General features: G+C 55.6%; 1 protein-coding gene across 1 annotated transcript; it reads left to right on the top strand.

Annotated features, from left to right (window-relative positions):
* Positions 1-314: 314 nt before the first annotated feature.
* SNRNP200 (small nuclear ribonucleoprotein U5 subunit 200) lies at positions 315-13774 on the top strand (the record flags this gene model as incomplete). Its single annotated transcript, XM_054294681.1, has 16 exons — positions 315-475; positions 1267-1494; positions 2304-2495; positions 2919-3097; positions 3603-3754; positions 4632-4740; positions 5378-5486; positions 5759-5948; positions 6702-6866; positions 7149-7270; positions 8254-8397; positions 9479-9655; positions 10224-10384; positions 10796-10877; positions 12442-12534; positions 13195-13774. Coding segments are annotated over 16 exons (2408 nt in total), but the record flags the coding sequence as incomplete, so codon positions are not given.
* Between the last annotated feature and the right edge of the window lie 381 nt (positions 13775-14155).

Genomic DNA, 14155 nt, shown 5'->3' with positions numbered 1-14155 from the left:
TCTGTGGTTTATACCCTGTCCCAGAGCATTGGGTCTGTGCTTTATCCCCTCTCCCACAGTTTTGGGATCCGTGGATGATTCATTATTCCCAGTTTTGGGATCTATGGATTATCCCCTATTCCCAGAGTTTTCAGATCCGTGGTTTATCCTGTCCCAAAGTTTTGGATCCATGGATTATCCCCTCTCTGAAAATTTTGTGATCAGTGGTTTATCCCTAAAGACATTCCCCAGATCTCCTCTCCCTCCAGCTGAATCCTCACCCCATTCCCAATTTTCTTTCCCACTAAACCCCCGGGAATTTCCCGTTTGCCCAGTGTTCAACACGGTGTACAACAGCGACGACAACGTCTTCGTGGGCGCGCCCACGGGCAGCGGCAAAACCATCTGCGCCGAGTTCGCCATCCTGCGCATGCTCCTGCAGAACTCCGAGGGCCGCTGCGTCTACATCACCCCCATGGAGGCCCTGGCCGAGCAGGTGGGCACCAGGAATTCCCTGGAGAAGGAATTCCCACCATCTTCACCCCTCAATTCTTCGGGATCTGCTCGGGGTTTGACCGCCCGGCGGGTTACGGGGGGATTTGGGAATTGCTTCAGTTTGGGGGGAGTTTGGAGGGGATTGTCCAGTTTTGAGGGGAATTTGGTGGGAATTACCCCAGTTTGAGAGGAATTTGGTGGGAATTGCTCAAATTTGAGGGGAATTGGTTGGGAATTGCCCCAGTTTGGTGGGAATTGCCCCTTTTTGAGAGGAATTTAGAGGGAAATTTGAGGGAATTGCCTCAGTTTGAGGGAATTGCCCCAATTTGAGGGAAACATGAGAGGAATGTGGTGGGAATTGCCCAAATTTGGTGGGAATTGCCTCATTTTGAGGGGAATTTGGAGGGAATTGCCCAGTTTTGAGGGGAATTTGGAGGGAATTGCCCCAGTTTTGGGATAAGACTGGTCTGGTGGGAATTCCTCAGGAATTTGGCCGGAATTGCCTGAGTCTGAGAGGAATTTAGAGGGAATTGCACCATTTTGAGGGGAATTTGGTGGGAATGGCTCCAGTTTAAAAGGAATTGGGTAGGAATTGCCCCAGTTTGAGGAGAACAACACCACTCCTGTGTGAATTCCTGAGAAATTTGGTGGGAATTGCCCCAGTTCGGGAATTTCCTCAATTTGAGAGGAATTTGGTGGGAATCACCCCATTTCAGGGATGATTTCCTGTGTGAATTCTGGATAAATCCATTGGGAACCTCCCGAATTCAAGGCCAATCCCCGTTTGCCCAGGTTTTCATGGATTGGTACGAGAAGTTCCAGGAGCGCCTCAACAAGAAGGTGGTGCTGCTCACGGGGGAGACCAGCACGGACCTGAAGCTGCTGGGCAAAGGGAACATCATCATCAGCACCCCGGAGAAGTGGGACATCCTCTCCCGCCGCTGGAAGCAGCGCAAGAACGTCCAGAACGTCAACCTGTTCATCGTGGATGAAGTGCACCTGATCGGGGGCGAGAACGGGGTGAGAGTCCTGGCAGTGGGGTGGGGATGGGTCCAGCCCAGTGGGATTTTGAGTTGTTTTGGAGAAGGTTTGCCTGGTGGGAATTGATCTGGTGGGATGGGAATGGGATGGGAGGGTCAGAAGGGGTTTCCATGGGGTGTCCTGGATGGATCTCAGCCAGGAACAATCCTGATCCTGCTCCTGATCCCACTCCCGATCCTGCTTCTGATCCTGGTCCCAATTCCATTTCTGATCCTGCTCCTGATCCCACTCCTGATCCTGCTTCTGATCCTGGTCCTGATCCCATTCCTGATCCCTTTTCTGATCCTGATGCTGTTCCATTTGTCTCTCAGGAAGCTCAGGAGGAGTTTCTATGGGTTCTCCTGGCTGGATCTCATCCCAATCCCATTCCCAATCCCATTTATCCCCCACAGCCCGTGCTGGAGGTGATCTGCTCACGGATCCCATTCCCAATCCCATTCCTGATCCCATTTATCCCCCACGGCCCGTGCTGGAGGTGATCTGCTCATGGATCCCATTCCCAATCCCATTCCTGATCCCATTTATCCCCATAGCCCGTGCTGGAGGTGATCTGCTCACGGATCCCATTCCCAATCCCATTCCTGATCCCATTTATCCCCATAGCCCGTGCTGGAGGTGATCTGCTCACGGATCCCATTCCCAATCCCATTCCTGATCCCGTTTATCCCCACAGCCCTTGCTGGAGGTGATCTGCTCGCGCATGCGCTACATCAGGAGGGATTTCCATGGGTTCTCCTGACCGGATCCCATTCCCAATCCCATTCCTGATCCCATTTTTTCCCCCACAGCCTGTGCTGGAGGTGATCTGCTCGCGCATGCGCTACATCTCGTCGCAGATCGAGCGGCCGATCCGCATCGTGGCGCTGAGCTCGTCGCTGTCCAACGCCAAGGACGTGGCGCACTGGCTGGGCTGCAGCGCCACGGCCACCTTCAACTTCCACCCCAACGTGCGCCCCGTGCCCCTGGAGCTGCACATCCAGGTAGGGACGGGATTCTTGGGAAAACCCCTTGGGATCGTTGGGAATTCTTGGCCATAATCCATTGGGGTTGTTGGGAATTCTTGGCTATAATCCCTTGGGATCTTTGGGAATCCTTGGCCATGATCCATTGGGATCATTGGTTATTCTTAGCCATAATCCATTGGGATTGTTGGTTATTCTTGGTCATGATCCATTGGGATTGTTGGTCATTCTTGGCCAATCAATTCTTGGCTACAATCCCTTGGGATTGTTGTTCATTCTTGGCCGTGATCCATTGGGACTGAGATTAGGATTGGCCATTGATCACCAATCCAATCCAAGGATCAGTCATTACCGTGCTGGAATTACGCGAATTTCCCAGGCTTTCCCACCAGTTTGGCAGGGAATCCTTTGGGATCCATCTGGCTTTGGGGTTTTTGGCAGGGTTTCAACATCAGCCACACGCAGACGCGGCTGCTGTCCATGGCCAAGCCCGTGTACCACGCCGTGATGAAGCACTCGCCCAAAAAACCCGTCCTGGTCTTCGTCCCATCCCGCAAACAGACTCGGCTCACGGCCATCAACATCCTGACCACCTGCGCCTCCGACGTCCAGCGCCACAGGTGGCACCTGGGGGACACCTGGGGACACCACGGGATGGGCTGTGGGGCTGGAGAAGGTCCAGGGTTGGGATATGGGGTTGGAGGTGGAGATGGGGAATTCCTGAGGGATCTGGGATGGGTTATGGAGTTGGAGAACATCTGTGATGGAGAATTGCTGAGGGAGATGGGAACAAGGACACCTGGAGGACACCACGGAGCTGCCCAGGGACACCTGAGGGCACCACAGGATGGGCTGTGGGGTTGGAGGATGTCCAGGGTTGGGTTATGGGGTTGGAGGTGGAGATGGGGAATTCCTTAGGGAGCTGAGGGGACTTGGCTTGGAGAAGAGGGGGATCGTGGGGTGGGATTGGATGGGATGGGATTGGGACTGGGATTTGAATCAGTGAGATTAAGGGGATGGGATCAAAGGGGGCAATGGGGCAAGGAGATGGGATTGGTAGGATTGATGAGATGGGATGGGATGGGGGATCCCAAAGGCCTTTCCCAACTCCCGGATCCCCGGCAGGTTCCTGCACTGCGCCGAGAAGGACCTGGTGCCGTACCTGGAGAAGCTGAGCGACCCCACGCTGAAGGAGACGCTGGTGAACGGGGTCGGGTACCTGCACGAGGGGCTCACGGCCATGGAGCGGCGCGTGGTGGAGCAGCTCTTCAGCTCCGGTCGGGGCACGGCGGGGTTGGGATGGGGTGGGATTGATCTTGGGGCTGGGATGGAATGGGATGGGAAGGGACAGAGATTGGGATGGGATGAGATTGATTTTGGGATTGGGATTGATGGGATGGGATGGGATGGAGAGGATGGGATAGGATAAAAATTGGGATTGGAATCGGGATGGGATGAGACTCATTTTGGAGATGGGATAGAGATTGTGTTTGTAATCAGGATTAGAATTGGGATTGGATGAGATTGATTTTTGGGGTTGGGATTGATAGGGTGGATGGGATAGGATGGGATAGAGATTGGGATTGGGATGGGATTGATTTTAGGGTTGGGATTGAGGGGATGAATAGGATGGAATAGAGATTGGGATTGGGATCAGGATTGGGATTGGATGAGGTTGATTTTAGGGTTGGCATTGATGGGATAGGACGGGATGGGATAGATATTGGGATTGGAATCAGGATTGGGATTGGGATGGGATGAGATTGATTTTGGGGCTGAGATTGATGGGATGGATTAGATAGGATGGGAAGAGATTGGGATTGGGATTGGGATCAGGATTGGGGTGGGATGAGATTCGTTTTGGGTCTGAGATTGATGGGATAGGATGGGGATGGGATAGAGACTGGGATTGGGATCGGGATTGGGGTGGGATGAGATTGATTTTTGGGGTTGGGATTGATGGAATGGGATGGGATAAAATGGGATCAGGATTGGGATGGGAAGGATGGGATTGGGATGGATGGGACAGAGGCTGGGATTGGATGGATCTCCACCTCCCACCCCAGAAATTCCGGGCTCTTCCCCACCCCCTCTCCGCGTACCCCGATCCCGGGGTCTCTGTCCCCCTGACCCCGGGTGCCCTCCCGCCCCCAGGAGCCGTGCAGGTGATGGTGGCCTCGCGCAGCCTCTGCTGGGGCATGAACATCTCGGCACACCTGGTGATCATCATGGACACGCAGTACTACAACGGCAAGATCCACGCGTGAGCACGGCCCCGGCCCCGCGGCGTGGGGCGGGATTGGGATGGGATCCGTGGGGTGGGATTGGGATGGGATCCGTGGGGTGGGATTGGGATGGGATCCATGGGGTGGGATTGGGATGGGGTTTGGGATGTGGTGGGATGAGACCGGATTGAGATTGGGATGGATGTGATGGGATTGGGTTTGGGTTTGGGATGGATGGGATGGATTGGGTTTGGGACGGGATAGGATGAGATTAGGATGGGATGTTGATTTGGTTTGGGATTGGATGGGATGCGGTGGGGTAGAAGGGATTGGATTGAGATTGGGATGGGATTGGATTGAGATTGGGATTGGAATGGGGTGGAATGGGATAGAATCAAAGGGATCACAGGGATCAGTGAGATGGAATGGGATGAGTGGGATTGGGATTGGGAATTGGGATGAGATTATGATGGGATTGGGATCCCAGGTGGGATAGGATGGATGGGGTAGTATGGGGGGACTGGGATTGGGATTAGGAGGGGGATTGGGATGGGGATCCCAGGTGGGATAGGATGGATGGGATTGGGATAGGGATGGCATTGGGATCCCAGGTGGGATTGGGATTGGGATTGGGATTGGGGTCCCTGGGGCGCTGCTGACGCCCTGGCCCTGCAGGTACGTGGATTACCCCATCTACGACGTGCTGCAGATGGTCGGCCACGCCAACCGCCCGCTGCAGGACGACGAGGGGCGCTGCGTCATCATGTGCCAGGGCTCCAAGAAGGTGGGACACGGATCTGGGGGCGTTCCTGGGATTCCAGCCGGGGCTGGCCTCCTCCAGATGGTGGATGAGCCTCACCAGGGTTGGGGTGGGATCGATGGGATGGGATGGGATGGGATGGGATGGAATGGAATGGAATGGAATGGATCCAAACCCTCACTCAGGGTTGGGATCACCATGAGGACAACTCAAACCCTCCTGGCACTGGGTGTTCCCACACTATTTTTGGGATGAAATCTTGAATTTTTCCCTTTTTTCTGTCCCTCCTGCCCCAGGATTTCTTCAAGAAGTTCCTGTATGAGCCTCTGCCGGTGGAGTCCCACCTGGACCACTGCATGCACGACCACTTCAACGCCGAGATCGTCACCAAGACCATCGAGAACAAGCAGGACGCCGTGGACTACCTGACCTGGACCTTCCTGTACCGCAGGATGACCCAGAACCCCAACTACTACAACCTGCAAGGTGGGAGCGGGCTCTGCGTGCCAGCAGGGAGCTCCTGCAGCCTGGAACGGCACTTGGGAATGTCCTGGGGTGGTTATGGTGCTGGCAATCCCATCTTGTCCCATCCCATCCCATCGCATGGATCCCATCCTACCCCATCCCTCCATTATCCCATATTCTCGTTATCCCATTACCCCATCCCATTTTCCCATTACCCCGTTATCTCATTATCCTATTACCCCAATGCATTATGCCATTCCATCCCATTACCCCATCCCATTTTCTCATCCCATTTTTCTATTATCCCATTTTATTATCCCATTATCTCATCCCATTCTCCCATGATCCCTTTATCCCATCCCACCCCACCCCATCCATCCCAACCCCATCATTCCCATCCCAATCCCATAATTCCAATTCCAACCCCATCATTCCCATCTCATCCCAATCCCATCATTCCCATCCCATCCATCCCAATCCCATTGTTCCCATTCCCATCCCATCATTCCCATCCCATTCAATCCCATCATTCCCATCCCACCCCACCCCATCCATCCCAACCCCATCATTCCCATCCCATCCTAATCACATCATTCCAATCCCATCCCATCATTCCCATCCCAACCCCATCATTCCCATCCCATCATTCCCATCCCAACCCCATCATTCCCATCCCAACCCCATCATTCCCATCCAAATCCCATCGTTTCCATCCCAATCCCATCATTCCCATCCCAATCCCATCATTCCCATGACCCCCCGGTCCCGCTGCAGGCGTGTCCCACCGGCACCTGTCGGATCACCTGTCGGAGCTGGTGGAGCAGACCCTCAGCGACCTGGAGCAGTCCAAGTGCATCAGCATCGAGGACGAGATGGACGTGGCCCCCCTCAACCTGGGCATGATCGCCGCCTACTACTACATCAACTACACCACCATAGGTGCCCAAAACCCCGGGTTCTGCCCTTTTCCCCCAAAAAAATCCATGGGGCTGGGGGTTTGAACACAAAAAATCCATGGGGTTGGGAATTTCCCTCAAAAAAATCCATGAGGTTGGGTGTTTCCCTCAAAAAATTCCATAGGTTTGGGTGTTTCCCCCAAAAACTCCCAAGTTTGGGGTGTTGTCCCAAAAAACCCCTGGTTTTGTTAATTTTCCTTCCAGAAGAATCCCTGGCTTTGGGTTTTCTCCCCCAAATTCCCAATTATTGCGTGTTTTCCCCCAGAACTGTTCAGCATGTCCCTCAACGCCAAGACCAAGGTGCGGGGGCTGCTGGAGATCATCTCCAACGCCGCCGAGTACGAGAACATCCCCATCCGGCACCACGAGGACAACCTGCTGCGCCAGGTCTGGCAGCTGTGGGGTCAATGGGATCAGTGGGGTCAATGGGATCATTGGGGTCCATGGAATGGGGTCGATGGGATCATTGGGATCCATGGGATGGGATCAATGGGATCCATGGAATGAGATGGGATCAATGGGAACATCCCCATCCGGCACCACGAGGACAGCTTGCTGTGCCAGGTCTGGAATCTGTGGGGTCAATGGGATCCATGGGATCCTTGAGATCCATAGGATGGGATCCATGGAATCCATGGGATGGGGTCACTGGGATCATTGGGATCGATGGGATGGGATCAATGGGAACATCCCCGTCTGGCACCACGACAACATGCTGCCCCAGGTCTGGGATCCATGGAGTCAGTGGGATCATTGGGATCCATGGTATGGGATCTATGGGATTATTGGGATCTATGGAATCAATGGGATGGGATCAATGGGATCCATGGGATGGGATCCATGGGAACATTCCCACCCGGCACCATGAGGACAACCTGCTGTGCCAGGTCTGGGATCATTGGGATGGAATCATTGGGGTGGGAGCCATGGGATCCATGGGATGGGATCAATGGGATCCATGGAATCCATGGGATGGGATGGGATCCATGGGAACATCCCCATCTGGCACCACGAGGACAACCTGCTGCACCAGGTCTGGGATCCATGGGGTCAATGGGATCAGTGGGATCCATGGAATGAGGTCAATGGGATCTGTGGGATGGGATCAATAGAATCGATGGGATCAATAGGAGCAATGGAGCGGGCTGAGAGTAGGATCAGTAGGATCGATTGGATTGGATGGGATGGAATGGGATCTGTTGGGATTGAGATGGACTGGGATGAGATGGGATGAGCACTCAACAATCCCAACCCCACAAATTCCACAATCCCAAACCTCTCTCCCTCCTCCTCCCCGGTGACAGAGCTGGTTTAGGGGTCAAGCCCCAGTTTGGGGTTTGGGCACTAAAGGGTTTCTCCTCCACCCGCAGCTGGCCCAGAAGGTGCCCCACAAGCTGACCAACCCCAAATTCAACGACCCCCACGTCAAGACCAACCTGCTGCTGCAGGCCCACCTGTCCCGCATGCAGCTGAGCGCCGAGCTGCAGTCGGACACCGAGGAGATCCTCAGCAAGGTGGGACCCCAAAACCCCGCTCGGGGCACGGGGAGCGCAGCAAAGGGTTCTTGGGGTGAGGAGCTGGAGAGACCCCCCATCCATCATGGGAAACGGGCTGGATTTGGGGTGGGGTGGGATTTATGGACGAGGACAGCAGGGGTGGGATAATGAGGTTCTCCAGGGGTTCCTCTACCCCACAGAGGCAGTTCTCCAGGAATTCCATCCTGGGTCCATCTATGGGGTCAATTCTGCGGGAATTCCATCCCATGGGGTCATTTTTCTGGGAATTCCATCCTGGCTCCATCCCATGGGGGCATTTCTCCAGGAATTCCATCCTGGGTCCATCTATGGGATCAATTCTGCAGGAATTCCATCCCATGGGGGCAGTTCTCCAGGGATTGCCCCATGTGGTCACTTTTCCATGGGGTCAGTTCTGCAGGAACTGCTCCAGCCTGTGTCCATCTCATGAAGTCCCCATCCCTGGCTGCCACTGACCATCTCTGACCATCCCTCACCATCACTGACCACCCCTGATCGTCCCTGTCCATCCCTGTCCATGTGTCCAGGCCATCCAGCTGATCCAGGCCTGCGTGGATGTGCTGTCCAGCAATGGGTGGCCGTGTCCATGTCCCTGTCCTTGTCACTGTCCATCCCTGTCCATCCCTGACCATCCCTGACCATCGCTGTCTATCTCTCACCATCCCTGTCCATCCCTGCCCATCCCTGTCCATCCCTGTCCATCCCTGTCCATCCCTGACCATCACTGTCCATCCCTGCCCATCCCTGTCCATCCCTGTCCATCCCTGACTATCCCTGTCCATCCCTGCCCATCCCTGTCCATCCCTGACCATCACTGTCCATCCCTGCCCATCCCTGTCCATCCCTGACTATCCCTGTCCATCCCTGCCCATCCCTGTCCATCCCTGACCATCACTGTCCGTCCCTGTCCATCCCTGCCCATCCCTGTCCATCCCTGACCATCACTGTCTGTCCCTGCCCATCCCTGTCCATCCCTGTCCATCCCTGCCCATCCCTGTCCATCCCTGTCCATCCCTGTCCATCCCTGACCATCCCTGACCATCCCTGTCCATCTGTCCAGGCCATCCGGCTGATCCAGGCCTGCGTGGACGTGCTGTCCAGCAATGGGTGGCTCAGCCCGGCGCTGGCCGCCATGGAGCTGGCCCAGATGGTCACCCAGGCCATGTGGTCCAAGGACTCGTACCTGAAGCAGCTGCCCCACTTCACCTCCGAGCACATCAAACGCTGCACGGACAAGGTACAGCTGGGGACACCTTGGGGACACCTTGGGACCGAGGGGACACCTTGGGGACACTCTAAAGATATCCAAGGGACATCCAGGGGACACCTTGGGATCGCTTTGGGGACACCTTGGGAACATCTTGGGGACACGTTGGGACCCAGAGGACACCATGGGGACACCTTGGGGATATCCAAAGGACACCCAGGGGACACCTTGGGGACACTCTGGGGACACCTAAGGGACATCCAAGGGACACTTTAGGGACACCCAAAGGACACTTTGGGGACACCTTGGGGATACCTAAGGGATATCCAAGGGACACTTTTGGGACACCTTGGAAACACTTTGGGGACATTTATGGGACACTTTGGGGACACCTTTGGACCAAGAGGGCACCCAGGGAGCACCTTGGGATCCATGGAACACCTTGGGGACATCCTGGGGACACCCAGGGGACGCCCAAGAGAGACCCTGGGGACACTTTGGGGATACCCAAGGGACACTTCGGGGACATCCAGGGGGCACCCAAGGGACACTTTGGGGACACACTGGGGACACCTCGGGCCGACTGTGGGCACCGCAGGGCGTGGAGAGCGTGTTTGACATCATGGAGATGGAGGACGAGGAGCGCACGGCGCTGCTGCAGCTGCCCGAGGCGCAGATCGCCGACGTGGCGCGCTTCTGCAACCGCTACCCCAACATCGAGCTGTCCTACGAGGTGGGCGACAGGGACAGCATCCGCAGGTGAGAATGGGGTCAGCAGGGTCATTGGGATGGGATTGGGGTCATTGGAGTCATTGGGATTGTTGGGATCGTTGAGTTCATTGCGATCATTGGGTTGGGGATGGTTCTTCAACCGCTACCCCAACATGGAGCTGTCCCATGAGGTGGGGGACAGGGACAGCATCCAAAGGTCTGTAGGGGATTGGGATCAGGATTGGGATCATTGGGATTGGGATCATTGGGGTCATCGGGTTTGGGATTGGGGTCTGGATCATGGTGTGGTCCTACTGTTGCTGATCCTGTTGTCTCCAGGTGTGTGGGATGGGATCGGGATGGGGTTTGGGGTTTGGGATGGGATCAGGGTGGGGTTTGTGGTCACTGTTCCCATTGGGGTTTGGGGTTTGTGGTCACTGTTCCCATCTCTGTCCCCAGCGGTGGCCCCGTGGTGGTGCTGGTGCAGCTGGAGCGTGAGGAGGAGGTCACCGGGCCGGTGATCGCCCCCCTGTTCCCACAGGTACCGCGGGGTCAGGATCCCATCCATCCCATCCCATCCATCCCCATCCCATCCATCCCCATCCCATCCATCCCCATCCCATCCATCCCATCCATCCCCATCCATCCCCATCCCATCCATCCCCATCCATCCCCATCCCATCCATCCCCATCCATCCCCATCCATCCCATCCCATCCCATCCCATCCATCCCCATCCCATCCATCCCATCCCATCCATCCCATCCCATCCATCCCATCCCATCCATCCCCATCCATCCCATCCATCCCCATCCCATCCATCCCCATCCCATCCATCCCATCCCATCCATCCCATCCATCCCCATCCATCCCCATCCATCCCATCCATCCCTATCCATCCCCATCCCATCCATCCCCATCCATCCCCATCCCATCCATCCCATCCCATCCATCCCCATCCCATCCATCCCCATCCCATCCATCCCCATCCCATCCATCCCATCCATCCCCATCCATCCCCATCCCATCCATCCCATCCCATCCCATCCATCCCATCCATCCCCATCCATCCCATCCCATCCATCCCCATCCATCCCCATCCATCCCCATCCCATCCATCCCCATCCATCCCCATCCCATCCATCCCATCCATCCCATCCCATCCATCCCATCCATCCCATCCATCCCATCCATCCCCATCCATCCCCATCCCATCCATCCCATCCATCCCAATCCCATCCATCCCCATCCATCCCATCCATCCCATCCATCCCCATCCATCTCCATCCCATCCATCCCATCCATCCCCATCCCATCCATCCCATCCATCCCCATCCATCCCCATCCCATCCATCCCATCCATCCCAATCCCATCCATCCCCATCCATCCCATCCATCCCATCCATCCCCATCCATCTCCATCCCATCCATCCCATCCATCCCCATCCCATCCATCCCATCCCATCCATCCCATCCCATCCATCCCCATCCCATCCATCCCCATCCATCCCCATCCATCCCCATCCCATCCATCCCCATCCATCCCCATCCCATCCATCCCATCCCATCCATCCCCATCTATCCCCATCCATCCCCATCCCATCCATCCCCATCCCATCCATCCCATCCATCCCCATCCCCATCCATCCCCATCCCATCCATCCCATCCATCCCCATCCATCCCCATCCCATCCATCCCATCCCCATCCATCCCCATCCATCCCCATCCCATCCATCCCCATCCATCCCCATCCCATCCATCCCATCCCATCCATCCCCATCTATCCCCATCCATCCCCATCCCATCCATCCCCATCCCATTCATCCCATCCATCCCATCCCATCCCCATCCATCCCCATCCCATCCATCCCATCCATCCCATCCATCCCCATCCCATCCATCCCCATCCCATCCCATCCATCCCCATCCCATCCCCATCCATCCCCATCCATCCCCATCCCATCCATCCCAATGATGTCCCCAATGTCCCCAACATCCCCTGATGTCCCCACAGGAGGGTGTGGAGGGCTGGTGGGTGGTGATGGGGGTGTCCCTGTGGTCACAGTGTCTCTGATGTCCCCGATGTCCCCTTGCTGTCCCCACAGAAGCGTGAGGAGGGCTGGTGGGTGGTGATCGGCGACTCCAAGTCCAACAGCCTCATCTCCATCAAACGCCTGACGCTGCAGCAGAAGGCCAAGGTGACACTGGGGTGACACTGGGGGGGTGACATGAGTGACACCGTGGTGGTGACACAGGGTGGGTGCCATGGGCTGGATGATGCCAAGGTGACACCGGGCTGGGTCACACCAAGGTGCGATGGGCTGGGTGACACCAGGTGACACTGGGCTGGGTCACACCATGCTTCCATGGTGTCACACCAAGGTGCCATGGGCTGGGTGACACCAGGTGACACTGGGCTGGGTCACACCATGCTTCCATGGGGTCACACCATGGTGCCATGGGCTGGGTGACCCCGGGTGACATTGAAGTGCCATGGGCTGGGTCACACCATGGTGTCACAGGTTGGGTGACACTTGGTGACCCCGTGGTGCTGTCCCTGTCCCCAGGTGAAGCTGGACTGGGTCACACCATGGTTCCATGGGCTCACACCATGGTGTCACAGGTTGGGTGACCCCGGGTGACACTTGGTGACCCCGTGGTGCTGTCCCTGTCCCCAGGTGAAGCTGGACTGGGTCATACCATGGTGTCACAGGTTGGGTGACCCCGGGTGACACTTGGTGACCCCGTGGTGCTGTCCCTGTCCCCAGGTGAAGCTGGACTGGGTCATACCATGGTGTCACAGGTTGGGTGACCCCGGGTGACACTTGGTGACCCCGTGGTGCTGTCCCTGTCCCCAGGTGAAGCTGGACTTCGTGGCCCCGGCCGCGGGCACCCAGCACTACACGCTGTTCTTCATGAGCGACGCCTACATGGGCTGCGACCAGGAGTACAAGTTCAGCGTGGACGTCAAGGAGGCCGAGAGCGACTCCGAGTCCGACTGAGCCCCACGCGGCCCCGGGGATCCCCAAAATCCATCGGGATCCCAAATGGCCCTGAGAAAACCCTCAGAATTCCAAAATATCCCACAGAATGCTAAAATGGCCCAGAGAATCCTAAAAAGTCCCTCAGGATCCTAAACGCCCCTCAGGATGCCAAAATTATCCCAGTGAAATCCCACAGAATCCCAAAATATCCCAGTAAAAACCAAAAAAATCCCAGCAAAATCCCACAGAATCCCCAAAATCCCGAAATATCCCAGTGAAATCCCAGCCAGATACTGTAAAATACCAGAAAATTCTATCAAAATCCCACAGGATCCCAGCAACAATCCCATAAAATCCCCCAGGTCCCCCTCCCGCGTTCCCAGTGGTTTTTAGGGTTTGGATGTTTTGTACAGTTTTGTTTTTTAGGTTGGAATAAACTTCAGGATGTGACTCGGGCTCAGTGGTGGATCCCAAATTCCCAGATCCCAAACCCTTGGATCCCAAATTCCCCGATCCCAAACTCCTGGGTCCCAAATTTCCTTATTCCTGGAAGACATGGGAAGGTCTTGGAGGCCACAGGGGAAGTTTTTCTCCCACTTTATTCCCAGTTTTTGGGAAAATTCCCAGATTTTTTCCCATTTTATTTTTGGTGTTTTTCTGACAATTCCCAGGTTTTTGTCCCACTTTTTCCCAGAGTTTTTGGGAAAGTTCCCAGATTTTTTCCCCAGTTTATTCCCATTGTTTCTGAGGCAATTCCCAGGTTTACTCCTGCTGTTCTTGGGCCAATTCCCATTTATTTTCCCCATTTTATTCCCATTGCTTTCAGAACAATTCC

The sequence above is a fragment of the Melozone crissalis genome, unplaced genomic scaffold (genome assembly GCF_028551555.1).
Source record: "Melozone crissalis strain CALT ecotype California unplaced genomic scaffold, PUWL_Pcris_2 ptg000302l_1, whole genome shotgun sequence".
Classification (NCBI taxonomy): domain Eukaryota; kingdom Metazoa; phylum Chordata; class Aves; order Passeriformes; family Passerellidae; genus Melozone; species Melozone crissalis.
This window is presented reverse-complemented; position numbering and strand designations above follow the sequence as displayed.